Here is a 15,256-nt window from a genome sequence, read left to right on the forward strand (position 1 = left end):
AAACAAATGTCACGCCAGCAACGCAGCAAATGCCTCGCTTCTTCCACTTTTCCCACTTTTTCCTCTGGCTCTATTGAAATTACCCATCCGCCCTGTTGACTTAATGCAGAAATTGCAAATTGCGTAGGCAGCCAATGCGAAGTCACTTAACTTATTTTTACCCAGCATTTATATGCAAGCGAAGGGTGTTGGCACTAAAATGTTAAGTTGACATTGGCCTCTGCTGGAAATGGGTGTTGTTATTGCATAAGCAATTTATTCGGCATCAATTAAATATGGCTATAAGGAAAGTTTGCAACGCAGTGAAGCACACATTTTCGACCCTGTAACGTATATATATTCTTGATCTGCTTCACCAGGTGAGTAGATCTAGCCATGTTCTTCTGTCCGTCTGTCTTTCCGTTTCTACGCAAACTAGTCGCTCTGTTTTATATCTCTTTGGAGAAACTTTGCAAAAGATTTCTTTCTGCAACAGAAGTACTTGTGTACTAAGTCGGACCGGGACGGATTGGCCTACTATATAGCTCCTATAGGAATAATCGTAATGAAAACAAATTTGTCACTTCGTTATTTCCATATAATCCGAGACATAGAATTACGGTTTTACTTTTTTAAAAACGAAAAACATATCATATAAACAACCTTGGATTCTAAGTTTTTAAGCATCGAAATCCAAATATAGAATATTTAATTTTTGTGATACCTTTGTTATAAATTGTGCTACAACTTTTGTTATTTGCCTTATCAGAGTACTCTCACAATTATCATATTCCTTATATTTAATAACTCATGATTTCATAATCAACTTTATCTTAAAACTTTTACATAAAAATAATATTTATAATTGCCTTGAAAGGCCAATAGTTGATTATGATCCCAGGAGATTAAAAGTAATGAACACGTGTCGTGGCCAAAAAAATGTGCAATTAGGCTATCGATAATCAGTTAAGTTTTGATTACCGAAGAGAAAGTTTCTAAAATGGGTCTGCAATTGTTCTATATATTTATTGTGCTACAGAATCTAAATAAAGCCAGGGGATCTATTCCTGGGTGCAATTACTCAACCTTAAAAATATTATTTTTAATTGCCTTGAATGGCCAATTGTTGATTATGATCCCAGGAGATTAAAAGTAATGAACACGTGTCGTGCCCAAAAAAAACGCTATATATATTTGTAAAATTAGGTTATCGAGATTCAGTTGAGTTTTGATTACCGAAGAGAAAGTTTCTAAAATGGGTCTGCAATTGTTGTATATAGTTATTGTGCTACAGACTCTAAATAAAGTGTGGGGATCTATTCCTGGGTGCAATTACTCGGATAATGTGGATATTCCTCATATTACATGACACATCATTTCATAATCAACTTTAAAAATATTATTTTTTATTGCCTTGAATGGCCAATTGTTGATTATGATCCCAGAAGATTTAAAGTAATGAACCCGTGTCGTGCCCAAAAAAGCGAGATACATATATCTGTGCAATTAGGCTATCGATAATCAGTTGAGTTTTGATTACCGAAGAGAAAGTTTCTAAAATTGGTGTGCAATTATTGTATATAGTTATTGATCTACAGACTCTAAATAAAGCAATTACTCCTGGGTGCAATTACTCGGATAATGTGAATATTCCTCACATTACATGACACATAATTTCATAATCAGCTTAAAAAATATTATTTTTAATTGCCTTGGATGGCCAAATGTTGATTATGATCCCAGGAGATTAAAAGTAATGAACCCGTGTCGTGCCGAAAAAAGGGCTATATATATCAGTGCAAAAAAGCTCTCGAGAATCAGTTGAGTTTTGATAACCGAAGTGAATGTTTCTAAAATGGGTCTGCAATTGTTCCATATAGTTATTGTGCTACAGACTCTAAATAAAGCCTGGGGATCTATTCCTGGGTGCAATTACTCGGACACTGTGGATATACGACATATTCCACTGCATAATGGAACCTACAATTACCAAGGTCTCGATATACCCGTCCACTTGACGGGAATGTATAATTTTGAGCAGCTTATGGGCGGATACCAGGTCCGGGTGAAAAGTCATCTAAGAGCCTGTGTCTGCAAACTGAGACCTTGTGTTCGGGTCTGCTGCCCCCGAAATCAAATATCGGAGAATGGCGAGTGCGGTGATAAAGTGAGGATGGAACTTGCTGAGCTCCAACCATATGTGACTAAGTCCCGTATCGTACAAAGTGATCGGTTCGGATTTTGCGACGAGTTCTTTGAAATGACGTATGATGAGCTCATAATGTTCGAGGTTTGCGTTTCAATATTTCATAAGTTTCGTATATTAATTATATCTCATTAGGATGGAAATTTTGGAATTCAATCCCAAAACTGGACCATGAACAAAGACTCTTTCTGCCTCTATGTCAATCACTTTTCCTCCGACCTTTCAAAGCGCGTATTTGTTGTTCGACACAAGTGCCATGAAAATCAAAATTGGCAGGAAGCGAAGCTAGAGATTATTAGTAAGTGATTAATAATAAACCACAATGTATTATATTTTGAAACACTTTAATTCTCATCCACTAGTCGTCGTGGCTTCGTCAATATGCAGTATTCTTACGATCACAGTGTATTTTATAAATAGGAATCGGAATCTGAACTTTGTCTGCTATTTAATTTGCATGTTCATACACCATATCATGTGGATTGTGACTAGATATGGGAATTTAGTAAATGAGGCTTGCACCATAGCAGGTAAGTTATCAAAATTGAACGCGGAATATAATAATTTATTCAAAATCGTATTAATCAATTACTAACTTCAATGATTATTTGCAGGTTACACCAGATATTTCTTTGCAGTCGGTTCAATTCTCTGGCTTGTTGTTGTTAGCCACCAAATAAAAAAAGCATTGATGTCGATGGGTCTTCATGATCCTCGTTATCGTTTCCGGGTCTACTCCGTCTATGTTTGGGTTTCAACGGCTTTCCTGACCGGTGTCCTAATTGTGACAGATCGGATGTGGGGCAATGATTTGACTAAGCTTGAATGGACACCTTCTGTTGGCTTCATTCAGTGCTGGCTGTATCGTACGTTTTTAATTAATTATAATCCACTCATTGGATCACTGTTATTATTTCTTTTAATTTCAGCTTATAACTGGGGTATATTTATTTATTTCGTTGGACCCATACTGTTCCTAAACATCTTCGATGGGATAAGGCTTAGCCTTACAATTAAACACGTGGTGAAAACGAACAAAAACGTGAAAAAGTCAATTGCTAAGCTCAGTTCGGCAAGGCAAACGTAAGAAGAATTTACTTAGTTGCTTTATTAATAATGTCGTTTACTATGCATTCTTTGTCCAAATCACAGATACCTATATATTCTGCGAATCTATGTCATGATGGGCGTATCATGGATCCTGGATCTACTTCCCTACTTTTTTCGAGACAACGTAGTTTTGCAAAAGATTTTTTGGATTGCCTATTACTACCATTTGTCCATGGGTATAGTAATTTTTGTGCTATTTGTTTTGAAGCGTAGCACACTGCGGATTCTCATTAAAAGGTAAAAAAGCTGCAAAAGAATAATATAACCGAAAAATATAACTTTAAATTTTTATTCACCAGACTTCGGTGCACACAAAATAGCCCTATTTTCGATGTTTAAATTGAGCCTTCTATTACAAACTTATTTTTAAAACGAGTTCCTACACAAAGTTTCAATTTATATTTTACAAAATACTCCACTGTAACTATAAACTATTAATATTAATTATTAGATTTTGAAATAGTTTATATTAGGATTGTTTTGTCTGTTAAATTCATTCTATTCATTAAAAATAGGTTATAAGTATTAACATCTCCCATGTATTTTACCATGTATTGTTATTCCTGCGATCCTCCCACTTTTCCCATTCGTGTCGTTTATGTTTACTGTTTGCCTTGTGCATAATTTGGTGTGTCTGCCTCTCTGGGGCTCCTCTTGAGTTTTCCGCATTTTCTTTGCCGCCTCCTCGGGAAACACATTAACGGAACTCAGTTTCGCATAATGAAATTTTGGAACAGGGAGAGCGGTTCGGAAATTTATGATGCCTTGCCACGTGAAACAGGCCACAAAGGCCAAAAATCATTTTTCATCCGGGAGCAAACATTGAAATTGTTTGCTTGGCGGCTGTTAATTATGGTGTAGGCTATTAACTAAACGCAGCCCAAGGACGCAGGACCTTGGCTAATAGATGTTGCCATTTGAGAGTGTTTTGAACATGCGCCTGACTTTCGGCACAATTGCATGTGACACTTTTGGCGCAACAATTTCTGCCACAAATTGCTGCAGTTTCCAGTGAACATTTCTAGGCTGTTTACATCGGCTCCCTTCCCTTAACCGCTCCCATTCCATTTCCCATCTGGCGCCATTTACAAGTCACATTAATCAATTTCCCCGGCGCCTGTCAGCAGCAGCAGCCTCGCAACAGCCCCGTTCCCATCCTCAAAATTCGCAAAAGATCCGGCCAGGCCAAAGTGAAACCGAGAGCTGAAAGCTGCCTCATGGGCAAGGTTTCGGTTCCCATTGTGTGTTTCCCTGGCTTTTCCACAGCAACACACCACGGAAAAAAAAAACTGCACAATTTAAATTTTATTTTTGGCCTGAACACATATTAGAAATGATTGTTTTCATATATTTCTTTTAATTATTTAGCTGTTAAATACACTTATCAATAAACATAAATTCTTTAAATTTTGGCTGAGACATATTAGTTGCTTAGACAAGGAAAAGAAAAACTATAGACTTTTAAAACTAAACAAAGTTTTTATAACAATTATTCCTGATTGTTTGTTTAAAGAACTAGATTGGCAAGATGCCACCGCTATCATCTTAAAAAACACAATTAAACTAATTGTTAATCAACATAAAATATATATATTTCTTTGTGTGTTGTGTGTGAATTATAACAACTCTTGCAGCTTGGAGCTCAGATATGGTGTGGTGCATTTTTGGTCTAGCGCCAGTTAAAACTTAATTAAAACCATAACAAAACAAATGCTGCCAAACGTCTACAAAAACAAAACAAAAAATAGAGGCTGCAAAGAGGAAAACATTTTACTCGGAAGCCCCGGAATAAAGTTTATGGCCAGAAACTTGGCGTTGGTCCGACTAAATCTTTGCCGCTGAACTTGCCACTTCTCCTTGTTCTAGCCATTTCGGTTGCTTAAATGCAAAAATGCCACAACACAGGGAGAGGGGGAAATATGAGGAAGAGCTCGGCAAACATTTTCATTTACACACATGGATGCAATTAAAGCGAGAATGGGTTTGGTATTATTCGACCGCCATCCATCCCCTCTCCTTTCGCAATTTCTCCTCTCAACGTGTCGTTAGTTCTTTTGTGCATTTGAAATTTAATTAACACGCACACAAAAAAAACCAACACACACACAAAAAATGTGGAGGGAATGGGTGAATGGAGAGAAAGATGGGAAACAACAAGTGACAGCAAAAAATGGCAGCAACAAAAACTAATAAAAACTCATTTCAAACAGTTTTTGATGAGCCAGGGGCAACAGGGGGGGGGGGCGAGGAGTTCCAGGACTGGACAGGACACTCCCCACTGCTAATTCAGCGCCTCGCCTGTTGCCATTGTCCCTGCGATGATGGCGGAAATGGAAGAAAATGGCGAGCCAAGCAGCTTCCGCTTTTGTCCCCGACTCCCTTTCGCCCCTCCCTAATGAATGTCAACTTTGCTGTAAGCTATTTTCCATCGAGGAGCTAAGAAAACTGGCAACTAAGTTGTCCTTCGCTTTAAACTTGAAAATGAATCACTTACATTAACGACCAAGTTTTATTAGCAATTAAGGCGGCCCTGAACTAAAGCATTTTGTCATATTTGTAAGCGGTACAGGTGCATCTTCTTATTCAATCAACTAGGACATTAAATTGTAATATGAAAATATGAAAATTACATTATGGCAAAACTTTCGTTTATGGCTCAGACATTAAGACCATAAAAGCCGGCTTACAACTGCAGGGAATATGTAAGGAGACAAAAACATGTGTGGCTGGGGAAATGTAACTGAGCCTCAAAGGTCGTAGAAAGTCAAAGAGTTTTAAGCTGACATGTACTAAAAGATGTTGCCGAAAAGCATCTTTAATTACTTAACGAAAAAACATTTGCCTTCGGTGAACCATTTTAAATTAAGATCCGGCTTTAATTAAGCAAATATTTTTTCATAAAAAAATCGATTCTTCTATATTCAGATTAAATAAAGAGTCAATAATTACTTTCCATCATCGTATAAACTTATTAAAAAAATGTTTTATTAATCGTTATATTTAAAGGAAAAAAATATTGGGTAAACTGACGTGACTGATAATCGTACATTTTGCAGTCACAAATTACTTTATTTATATTGCATTGACAGTATTATGAAATAGTTAATGATGGAACGCAGCATCCAGCTTAAAGCTCAGCATAAAACAACACTGAAGAATGTGGAAAGGGAAACATAAAATACTTATCTCGAAGTATCAAGTAAAAATAGTCAATTTCACGCAATATGATTTTGTGTAATTACAATTTAAAATCCCTTAACGGGCAATGTATACAAAGTTATGGCTACACTTTAAAGCACAGCGTGAATTATGATATTATTCAATTAAAATTCTCAAACCAAAAGTATTCAATGAAACCCCATACCTTTGATCTGTTGGTCACAAACCGCAACCACCTGTGAGTGTCCATAATTGATGTCCGGAAATTTCATCAGCGAAACCCCGTACAAATCCATTCAAAACCCTGCCAAGGATGCAAGTCGTGCCCAAATGATGTGTGAAATTTGAGCATTTAAGTCGTTTCACGAGAGTTAGTATTGGAGTTTGAATTGGGACAGGATGGCTGAATTGGGTGGTGATGGTCAGCATGCGAACAGAAAAGAAGTCGAGCCAAACACGCGATGCCATCGTCACTCTATTCCACAACACACAAACTGCAGCTGTTAAAAATTAAATCGCTTTTCATTATTTATACGCTGTGATTTTCAGCAAGCTGAAGTCAGAAGGGAAAAAGGGAGTGGGGGCAGACAAAATCCTGGTTGCTGGTCAGAGTTGCCATGGTCATGCACATCCGCAGGACACAGTCAAAAAATCCTGAAACGAGTAAGAGGGCAGGATGTGGAGTCATGTCAGTTGGCAGAGCCAAATATTTGCTGCGCTGAACGGTTTCCATTGGACTTTTATGAACATTTTGACGATTTCGATTTTCAAAAGTCAATATTTACACATCGTCTCTCGGTGTTTCCCCCGATTAACCCCCTCACCCCTCTTGCAGTGCATCCCTTTCTCCGATTTTCTGTAGTTTATTGGATGTGCAGTTAACCAAAATAAATCGTATATCGGATTTTGCATTGAACCCCAGTCGATCGGACTGAAAATACTGCTGAGTGGACCGTGCGCTGTAACCCGCTTAGAGAAAATTACTCATACGCCGAGTGGTCCGCTGAAAATTGAGATTTACCAATATATATTTTCCGCGTTTATTTTTAATACTCGACCCCACAATGCGCTCTTATTGGCAGCCACTCCCTAAGCATTTGACCCACTTCTCAGTTGGTTTTCACCCCCAGCCTCGCTGCATCATCTTCAGCATAATAAGCTGTTCCCTGGCCCAGTTTCTGAGCTTCCAGCTTGTCATTTTCAATTTGGCTAATCGACACATTCGCCCCACATTGTTGTCCTGGGCTTGGCCAGTTTTTCCCGGGACTCTGCCTCCTGCAATTGTTCCAAATAGTCACGTGGCTTGGCACTCTTTCTGAGCGCCAGCCAAATTCCGCACTGACCCACATAAAAAAGCCACAGCCAAAAATAATAGTGGAGCATGCAATTCAGATGTTTTTGTCCTTGCAAAATGCTGAATAGATAAAAATATAAATGCAAGGATTATAAATATTTATTTACTATTAAGAAGTATACCCATATACACAGAATCCTTTAACAAGTTGTAAAATATGTAAAGGGTATTTCAAACTTTAGCGAAATAATAATAATATAAATAAATATACATATATTAAATTATAAATTGCTTATTATTTGTAATTTAAAAAGATTTTATTGATTATTGGAACTTAATTGAGAATCAAGGATATCCTTTTAATAATTTCCTGCCAAAATCTAAATTTTTCCCTGATTTCTGGCAAACTAACAAACCCATTTGGCCAACCTCAGGGCATTGAAATAGCAACCAGGGAGCGCTTACATAAAATACCACAACGCGGTCGCCGCAAAAATTAATTGAAAAGTGAAAGCCGCACAGAGAGCCCAATTCAGATGGTTTGAGTTGTGTTGAGGCAAGCCGCCAAATTGAAAAGCGCTTTTCACTGGGGTGAAAGCTACAGTTTCACTTTCCCCGCCGGCACCGCCTTTCAATCCTCTTCGCCAGCCATAAAAGACTGCAGTGAAATGAACAGCCAGACAAAAGGAGGACCAGCTGCACAAGCATCTGCATAATTCATCCGACGAGCAGGACCATGTACAAGTGTACATGGAAAACGTAATTATATCTGTGAGAGCGGACTCCTCTGCTGCTCCTGCAGCTGTTCGCATACAATTAGGAACCACTTGCTGCTGAAATCTAGCGCAAGGCTGAGTCCTGATTTGGACTCCCCCTTCGCAGCCTACTCTTCTAATTCGACAAGCCAATTTGTAGCCAATTGCGAGTGCAACATCAACGGCAATGGCAAAAAGCTGGTAAAAAAATCAAACTTTCAACAACTCGACAACTATGTAAGTGACTGGACAACAGCAACAACGCTGCCAACCGGCAACAACAACGAAAATTGTTCCACATTGCAATTGAATTATTCGTCGGGGGCGACTGAAATTGCAGTCCAAAATGCGCTCACAAAACTTGCTCCGTACAGACAGGAAAAATAGTTTTAGTAATAATATTTATATTATTTTAAAATGAAAAAAAAATTATATTGCTGTTTTTCTATTCTTTTTCCTTTGGGATACAGTAATTATATACTATATCAGAATTAGTTTTATCAAAACCGGACAACAGCAAAATCAAAATCGGCAGCTATATGATTGCCTTAGAAACGATGGCAAAATGCACCCCAAAATCGACATTGAAATGCTTTTAGTAATTAAAGGTATAGAAATCGAAATGTAGTCGTTTTGTAATTACTGCAAGGGTATATAAGCTTCGGCTTGCCTAAGTTTGCTTCCTTTCTTATTTTAACTTAAAGTCAAGACATCGAATATGCTCCGATTTCAGTCAATGCTTAATAAACCAACTTTCATTATAAGCTAAGGGATAAATGTTTTTTGCCATTTTAAATAAAATGTATTCTATATTGGAGCTTAAAGTTGGACGACCTCCTAATGTAAAAACTTACAAGTCAAAGGGGAATTTTCACACCAAATGCAATTTGTGTATTTGGTCAAAATAATATAATCAAATTTGGAATGTCATATTTCATTTAACTTATAATATAAATCCAAATCAAATAAAATTTCAAAAAAAGAGTAGTGCAAACATAGTAATTTTGTGTCCCAACAGGCTAAAAATTCTTATTAAAATTGATAGAATTTGTGCTCTATGTTTCTCTGAGTGTGGGGCACGGGTGATGGAAATACGGCTGCAACTGCAAACAGCACTTCAAAAGCTTTTGTAAGACCACATGCGTGTGAGTGGGTGGTGATTGGGTGAATGGGTGGCTGTGTGCTGTGTGGTTGGGGGTCGTGCATATTTCAAAACTAACAATTGTTATTGTTGTTGTTACTTTTGCAACTACCGCTTTTGTTGGTCCGCTGCTAGAGGGCGAAAACTTTTTTTTACTACGAGGGTCCACTGAAATTGATTACCGATAACGCCGAAAAGGATAATGGACTTTTGTTGGAGCTGCAGCTACTGAAAAAAAAGGGGTGGAAAAAATTGGGCGTAGCAAAAACTGAATCCCCCAACTAAATGTGTGAAAAGCAAAAAGGAAAATTCGGGGAAAACTACCAGCAAAGGGCAAACGGATCGGCGAATCGGTATCCAGTTTGCTGGTCCTGCGACCCAGACAGCCAGGATATCCAACTAACGATGGGCATATGGCGGCAACTGGCAAGAAAAGGCGATTATGGTCAGAAAAAGGGGGGCGAAGTGCAGAAAGGGGAATCCACACCACACGCTTGTTAATCTCCATAGATATTGGACCGGAAGATGAAACGCTGGCGAAAGTTTTCCCACATTTTCCACCCCTTTCCTGACCAAACACAATTCACTCGAAAAACATTTGCGGAACAAAGCGAATAATTTGCTCGGGTTATTTGTGCATAAATTAAACGTAGGTAAGACTGTGGCTGGAGCATTCCACACATAGCTCATAATTATCCTGGGGGTCGGGAGTTGGATCCACACATTTGGTCAGTGACCAGAGTGAACAAGATTTTCCCTTGCATTATCTCCAAACCAAACATACGAACAAAAACCGCTGAGAACAAAGAAGAGCTCAGGAAATAAAAGGGGGTAACGCTAAAGCGGACTTTTGGCAATTTATAACATTTTGCTCATTTGCTCATTGCTCATTTTGCCACACACTCTATAGCTGTGTGTGTGTGTATGTATGTGGCAACTTCCGGTGCCATGAAAACGGCGCCAGCTAGCGAAAAAAATGTAATAAAACATGTTTAAAAAACGAGCAAGCACAAGTGAAGTGGCATTAAGGAGGAGGACAAAACCCAACGGCAGGAGACGCGACGCAGCCAAATGCTGAATGCAAAGAGAATACACTCAGAAAAAAATGGCCAGCATTTTTTTAAAATTTTATATAGAAAAATTGACTTTTATATATTTTGTATTTTCCAAAACGAATTTCCTTGAAAAAGGTTGATATAATGATATTATCGTGCTACTCAATAAAGACAGACTTTAAAATGAAGGCCAGGGCATCATAAAATTATGGAAACCTCTCTTTTAACTTCGTACATTTTAGCGTATCACTGATACTCACCTGAATCAAAAAATCTACGACATTCATATTCGTATATAAAATTCTGAAAATGGTTCTTTAATAAGTATAATTTAAAAAAATGTTTTTTGTATTGCATAAGAAATGTAACAATTTATTAAATGAGCTCAATAACAAACTAAATGCTGCTAAAATATGCACTCAAATGTTAAAGTACGATTTTTAATTATTGTATATAATAATTAATGAGTAATTATATAATACATCCAAATTAGATGAGAACTATTTTTGGAGTGCATTAAAAGGGGGGGTGGGGGGAAAAAAAAAAAAAAGGGTGTTTAAAGAGCCATTTTCCCCTTTGGGGTTGAATTTATTAATTAAATTAAGGCCGGCCGCTCCGCGCTCCTTCTTCCCTGGTTCACTGGATGAGTATGAGGACGTGCATGTGGATGTCGATGAAAGCGAGAATGAGGATGAGGATGCCCCGGCGGCAGGATGTGAGCTCTAAGAACAACAAAGACCGGCGAGAGCGAGAGACGGGCGGCAAGTCGGGAGCAAAGCGTATTTGGTTGCTAAACGCTTTGGCATGCCGCATGCCCCAGAGGCACACCACCACCCACCCAGCCACCCACCGACTAGGATCCACCACGCCCGCAGGATTCAATTAAGTGTAAGTGCGCCGGGCAGGCACACACACACACACACTCTAGCACACATTCCCGCCAAAAGCAAGTTGGCCATGGCTAAAAGTCTTGCAACAGTTTCGCCCTAATGAGCAGCAAACGCTCAACACCCGCCAAAAAAACTTGCAAACTGCCGGATAGATAGTTGAATGCACGAAAATCCGCCCCGCGGCCGTTATCGGTTATGATTAGCCGAGTACTCCATGGCGATGTCATAAAAGTTCGAACGCTGCCAGTATCTCCACTCGATTGGCCCTCAATTGAGGACGATATGGCCGCCAGCTGAGTGGCAGGCAGACGGGCCAGATGTGGAAGTTATAAAGGGAGGAGAAATAACAAGCCGCAGAAGACTCGTTTGCAGTACAAATTTTCAATACCCCGGAAAAGACTCATATTGATTTCAGCCTAACGCTGGGAAAGCGCCTTAAAAACCAACCTTGTTGAAGCCTATATTATCTCTTATTGCATCCAAATTGCTCTTTAACCAAGATGTATACCAATTTTGAGTGTTGTAAAAGCTTTACCAATATTGTTGATTTTTAAATAAGATTAAAATTGTCGGAAAACACATCCTCAGTTTATAAAATATAAGAGTACAAAATTTTAAAGTATTTTTCAAGGTTTTAATTCTGTATTTCTGGCTTAGCTCGCTTTATCTCTTAAGCCAATTCAAATTATACGTTCACTTCTTTAACATTATTGTAGGTATGGACACAAAAAATGAACTGTAAGAAAAAATGTTCTTTTAAATTTTTAATCAAGATCAACCCAGTTAGCTTAATATGGCCTACATTGTAGCACAAATGAAAATTAGCAATAATTTGATAAATTATGATAAATTAAATCTTATCGTAAATAAGTTTCAATACTAATTTATGACTAATAAAATGGATTAATAGATAGACCAATTAAACAATATTATTTGGTGTTTTCCCTCATTTAAGGAAAATGTTCTTCTTAAACAAAAACATTGCTTGTATTTCCACGGTAGTCTTCTTTATTTAAAAAAAAATTCTCGGCGTTCTCCTTTCTATTTTTATTAATAGAAGTTCCATTGAATCCCCTCATCTCCTAGCACAAACTTCTTGTACGGGTATTCAATCTTCCTCAATTGACTCCTTCAAGGGCCCCAGCCGATATCCTCGGCCAAATGACACACATCACATCGAGAGCAGCAACAATCTTCCCACGCAAGGACAAACAAGGACAGGCCGCCCACTGATTTCGCATAATAACTTTGTCTCATCGCCCATCGTTCATTGATAAAAATCGCAGCCGAGCCCCCGGCTCAATATCCTTGGTATCCTTTCCCAGCTTCCGACTTTGTCTCAGCCATTTCCTCAACTTTCGCCCCAAAGGGACTTAGGCCGCAACGCCCACACAACATGCCACGCCCCTAATAGGGAAAGTGCCTAACTTGCTGTTATTTATGGCCCACATCCAACTTCATGGCTGAAAAAGAGGAGGGCGAATGTAATCGATTGCGACAGAATAAAGTTAGCAATGAAATGAAATTATCCGCTCAGGAAAAACTTTTAATTAGTTATTGCAACTGATTATTTAATGCAGTACAGAAACTACAACTGCGTAGCTAGTTCGTGACCAAACGCGCGATAAATAAAGTTCGACCTGTTTCGATTTCGTTGGGATATTTATCAAACGCATTCTCGCCCGAAGGCCAAACGCCAAAAGCTGAAAGTGGAAAATTGAAAATTGTTCGCAGGCCAAGGACGGGGCTATTTCATTATTAAATTCCGAAAGTCCTTGAACGGATGCGGGCGAAAGGGCGGAAAGGGGGCGGCGGGGGTTTGACATTTGGCTTTGGCTCGTTGACTTTTTATGTTTGGCCAAAGAACAAAATAAATGAAAGGCGAAGGCAACAACGAAAAATTACTGGAAACCAATCAGCGTGAAAATTGCTACCCCAAAAACACACATAGTGACAAAAGAAAACGTGTTCGAGTTATTCTTTGGGGCATTTGTGGCCTTAAATTGAGTTGGACAAAGTAATTTGGCCGACACGTGGAAGACTAATAAGTTGCGGCTCTGGCAAAATTTCTGTTAGAACGATAGGATGTTCGTAGATATCAGAAATATTATATATTGGAAATTTTCGACAGCTTACAAACTGCTTTTGGGTAATATTTCTAGCAATGATAAAATATTTTGAATGTTAATAGAGCTATATAAGGTTACTGTCTATTGTTTTTGCAAATTATATATATTTATAAACTTCTCAAAAAACTTAAAAAACAAATCTATTTTTATACCTGTTACTAGGAGAGTGTCCTTGATCAGTATGAGTAGCCAAGTCGATCTAAATATGTCCGCAAAAATTTTCGAAATGCAATATCAGCTTCGGGTAATTTCAGTCGAGACACTCGACTACAGCGTATCTAATTTTGTTCAATTTTTTCAGCGAATGGTATTTTTATTCATTTTAAATAGTACAAATTTAATACCAATGGGTCAAACCATTCATTTTCTTCAATTTTAAAACTGCGTTTCTTTACACAACACACTTGTTTTTTCGGACAATTACCCACTGGTCTAATAATATAGCATTCATCTGCCTTTAGGCAAGCGGCTATAAGCGAAGATCGCGTTTGATTAATATTCGTTTCCTCACAACCTAAAAAAATAAAATACTTCTCTTTATTCTCAAGCCTGAGAAAAGTTTTTCAACTTACGCAGAGGCTTGTATTTACGTTCTCGTAGCAGACAGGTTGCAAATGTGACAAGTAAAAAAAATAAAACGACCTGGGAGATCATTGTGGGGCAACTAAAGCAAGATAGTAAATACTTTCAGCATTATCGGGTATTTAAATTAGCCAAGCGTTGAAAATGTAATTGGTTTTGTTCTAGTTGAATATGAGAACTTTTGGAAGGCTTTTTGATCTAAGAAGCTTCTTGCTTTTAACTAGAATACCATAACTTACTTATTTTAGATTGAGTTAGCACCAAGTAATTTTAACTGCTAAAAATAAATGCTTTGGATAAAAATTCTCTTCACACCAAAAATAGATAGCCACAATCAATCACGCGATTGATGGCTTCTCACCTTGCTCGAGCCCACGTGGCGTATGCGTAACTTTATTTATAGATGCCATCACGAAAATAGGAAAATACCCCAGCAGGCAAACAGCCAAACAATGTAAACAAAGCTGCCAAGAGAGTGAAAAACAGGACGCAACAGTGTGATGCGAACTGTGACGTAAAAGGGGGGAAATGCGGGAAAAGGAAAGCTAAAATGGGGACAGCGCATGCGCCGCCAACTGCTAAACTGTTACCAGTATTTAACAGCCAGTTTCAGCAGCGGAATGCTGCTACTGCTGCTGCTGCTACTTTGGCCATGGCAACGCTTTTGGCAGAAGTTCAGTTCAGTTTTGGCAGCGAGCGCAGTTCGACGTTGAAAATTGCGGGCTGCCTTTTCAGCGGACCATGATGCCACGCAAAGGAGCCACGCGACCGAGCAAAACCAGAGAAAGTGTTCAGTAAAAAATAAAAAAAATATATGCGAAAAAATATAACCCGCGAAAAGTTAGCCAATAAATCGCACGACAACAAATAAAAAGGTGATAAATCTGCTATTAATCGGTGGAAAATCCAGTGAGTGGTGTTTTTATATACGGTGACCAGCATTTGTTGCGATGCTT

At 38.3% G+C, this 15,256-nt stretch overlaps 3 protein-coding genes across 6 annotated transcripts in view; 2 read left to right on the forward strand and 1 right to left on the reverse strand.

Annotated features, from left to right (window-relative positions):
- Positions 1 to 281: 281 nt before the first annotated feature.
- Positions 282 to 14,372, reverse strand: LOC108038152. The gene is made up of 3 exons (XM_017114883.1): positions 14,291 to 14,372; positions 13,871 to 14,232; positions 282 to 527 (listed from the first exon to the last, which is right to left on the reverse strand). The coding sequence occupies exons 1-2, from the start codon at positions 14,370 to 14,372 to the stop codon at positions 14,036 to 14,038; spliced, it is 279 nt and encodes a 92-aa protein (XP_016970372.1). The 3' UTR covers positions 282 to 527; positions 13,871 to 14,035.
- On the forward strand, positions 1,835 to 11,425 carry LOC108038153 (probable G-protein coupled receptor Mth-like 6). Its single transcript, XM_044456769.1, has 7 exons — positions 1,835 to 2,269; positions 2,321 to 2,483; positions 2,548 to 2,715; positions 2,800 to 3,051; positions 3,115 to 3,268; positions 3,338 to 3,532; positions 11,305 to 11,425. Exons 1-7 carry the CDS (start codon positions 1,835 to 1,837, stop codon positions 11,423 to 11,425), a joined length of 1,488 nt encoding a protein of 495 aa, XP_044312704.1.
- Positions 14,373 to 14,973: 601 nt separating the features above from the next.
- LOC108048287 overlaps positions 14,974 to 15,256 on the forward strand; it is a 45,147-nt gene continuing 44,864 nt past the window's right edge. For 2 of the 4 annotated variants that reach the window (XM_044456662.1, XM_044456664.1), the window contains exon 1: positions 14,974 to 15,209. The gene's annotated coding sequence lies outside the window, so the exon portion shown is untranslated. The remainder of the gene's footprint in view (positions 15,210 to 15,256) is intronic. The other 2 variants (XM_044456663.1, XM_044456665.1) reach the window with 2 other exon arrangements.

The sequence above is a fragment of the Drosophila rhopaloa genome, unplaced genomic scaffold (assembly GCF_018152115.1).
Source record: "Drosophila rhopaloa isolate 14029-0021.01 unplaced genomic scaffold, ASM1815211v1 contig_150, whole genome shotgun sequence".
NCBI classification, from domain to species: domain Eukaryota; kingdom Metazoa; phylum Arthropoda; class Insecta; order Diptera; family Drosophilidae; genus Drosophila; species Drosophila rhopaloa.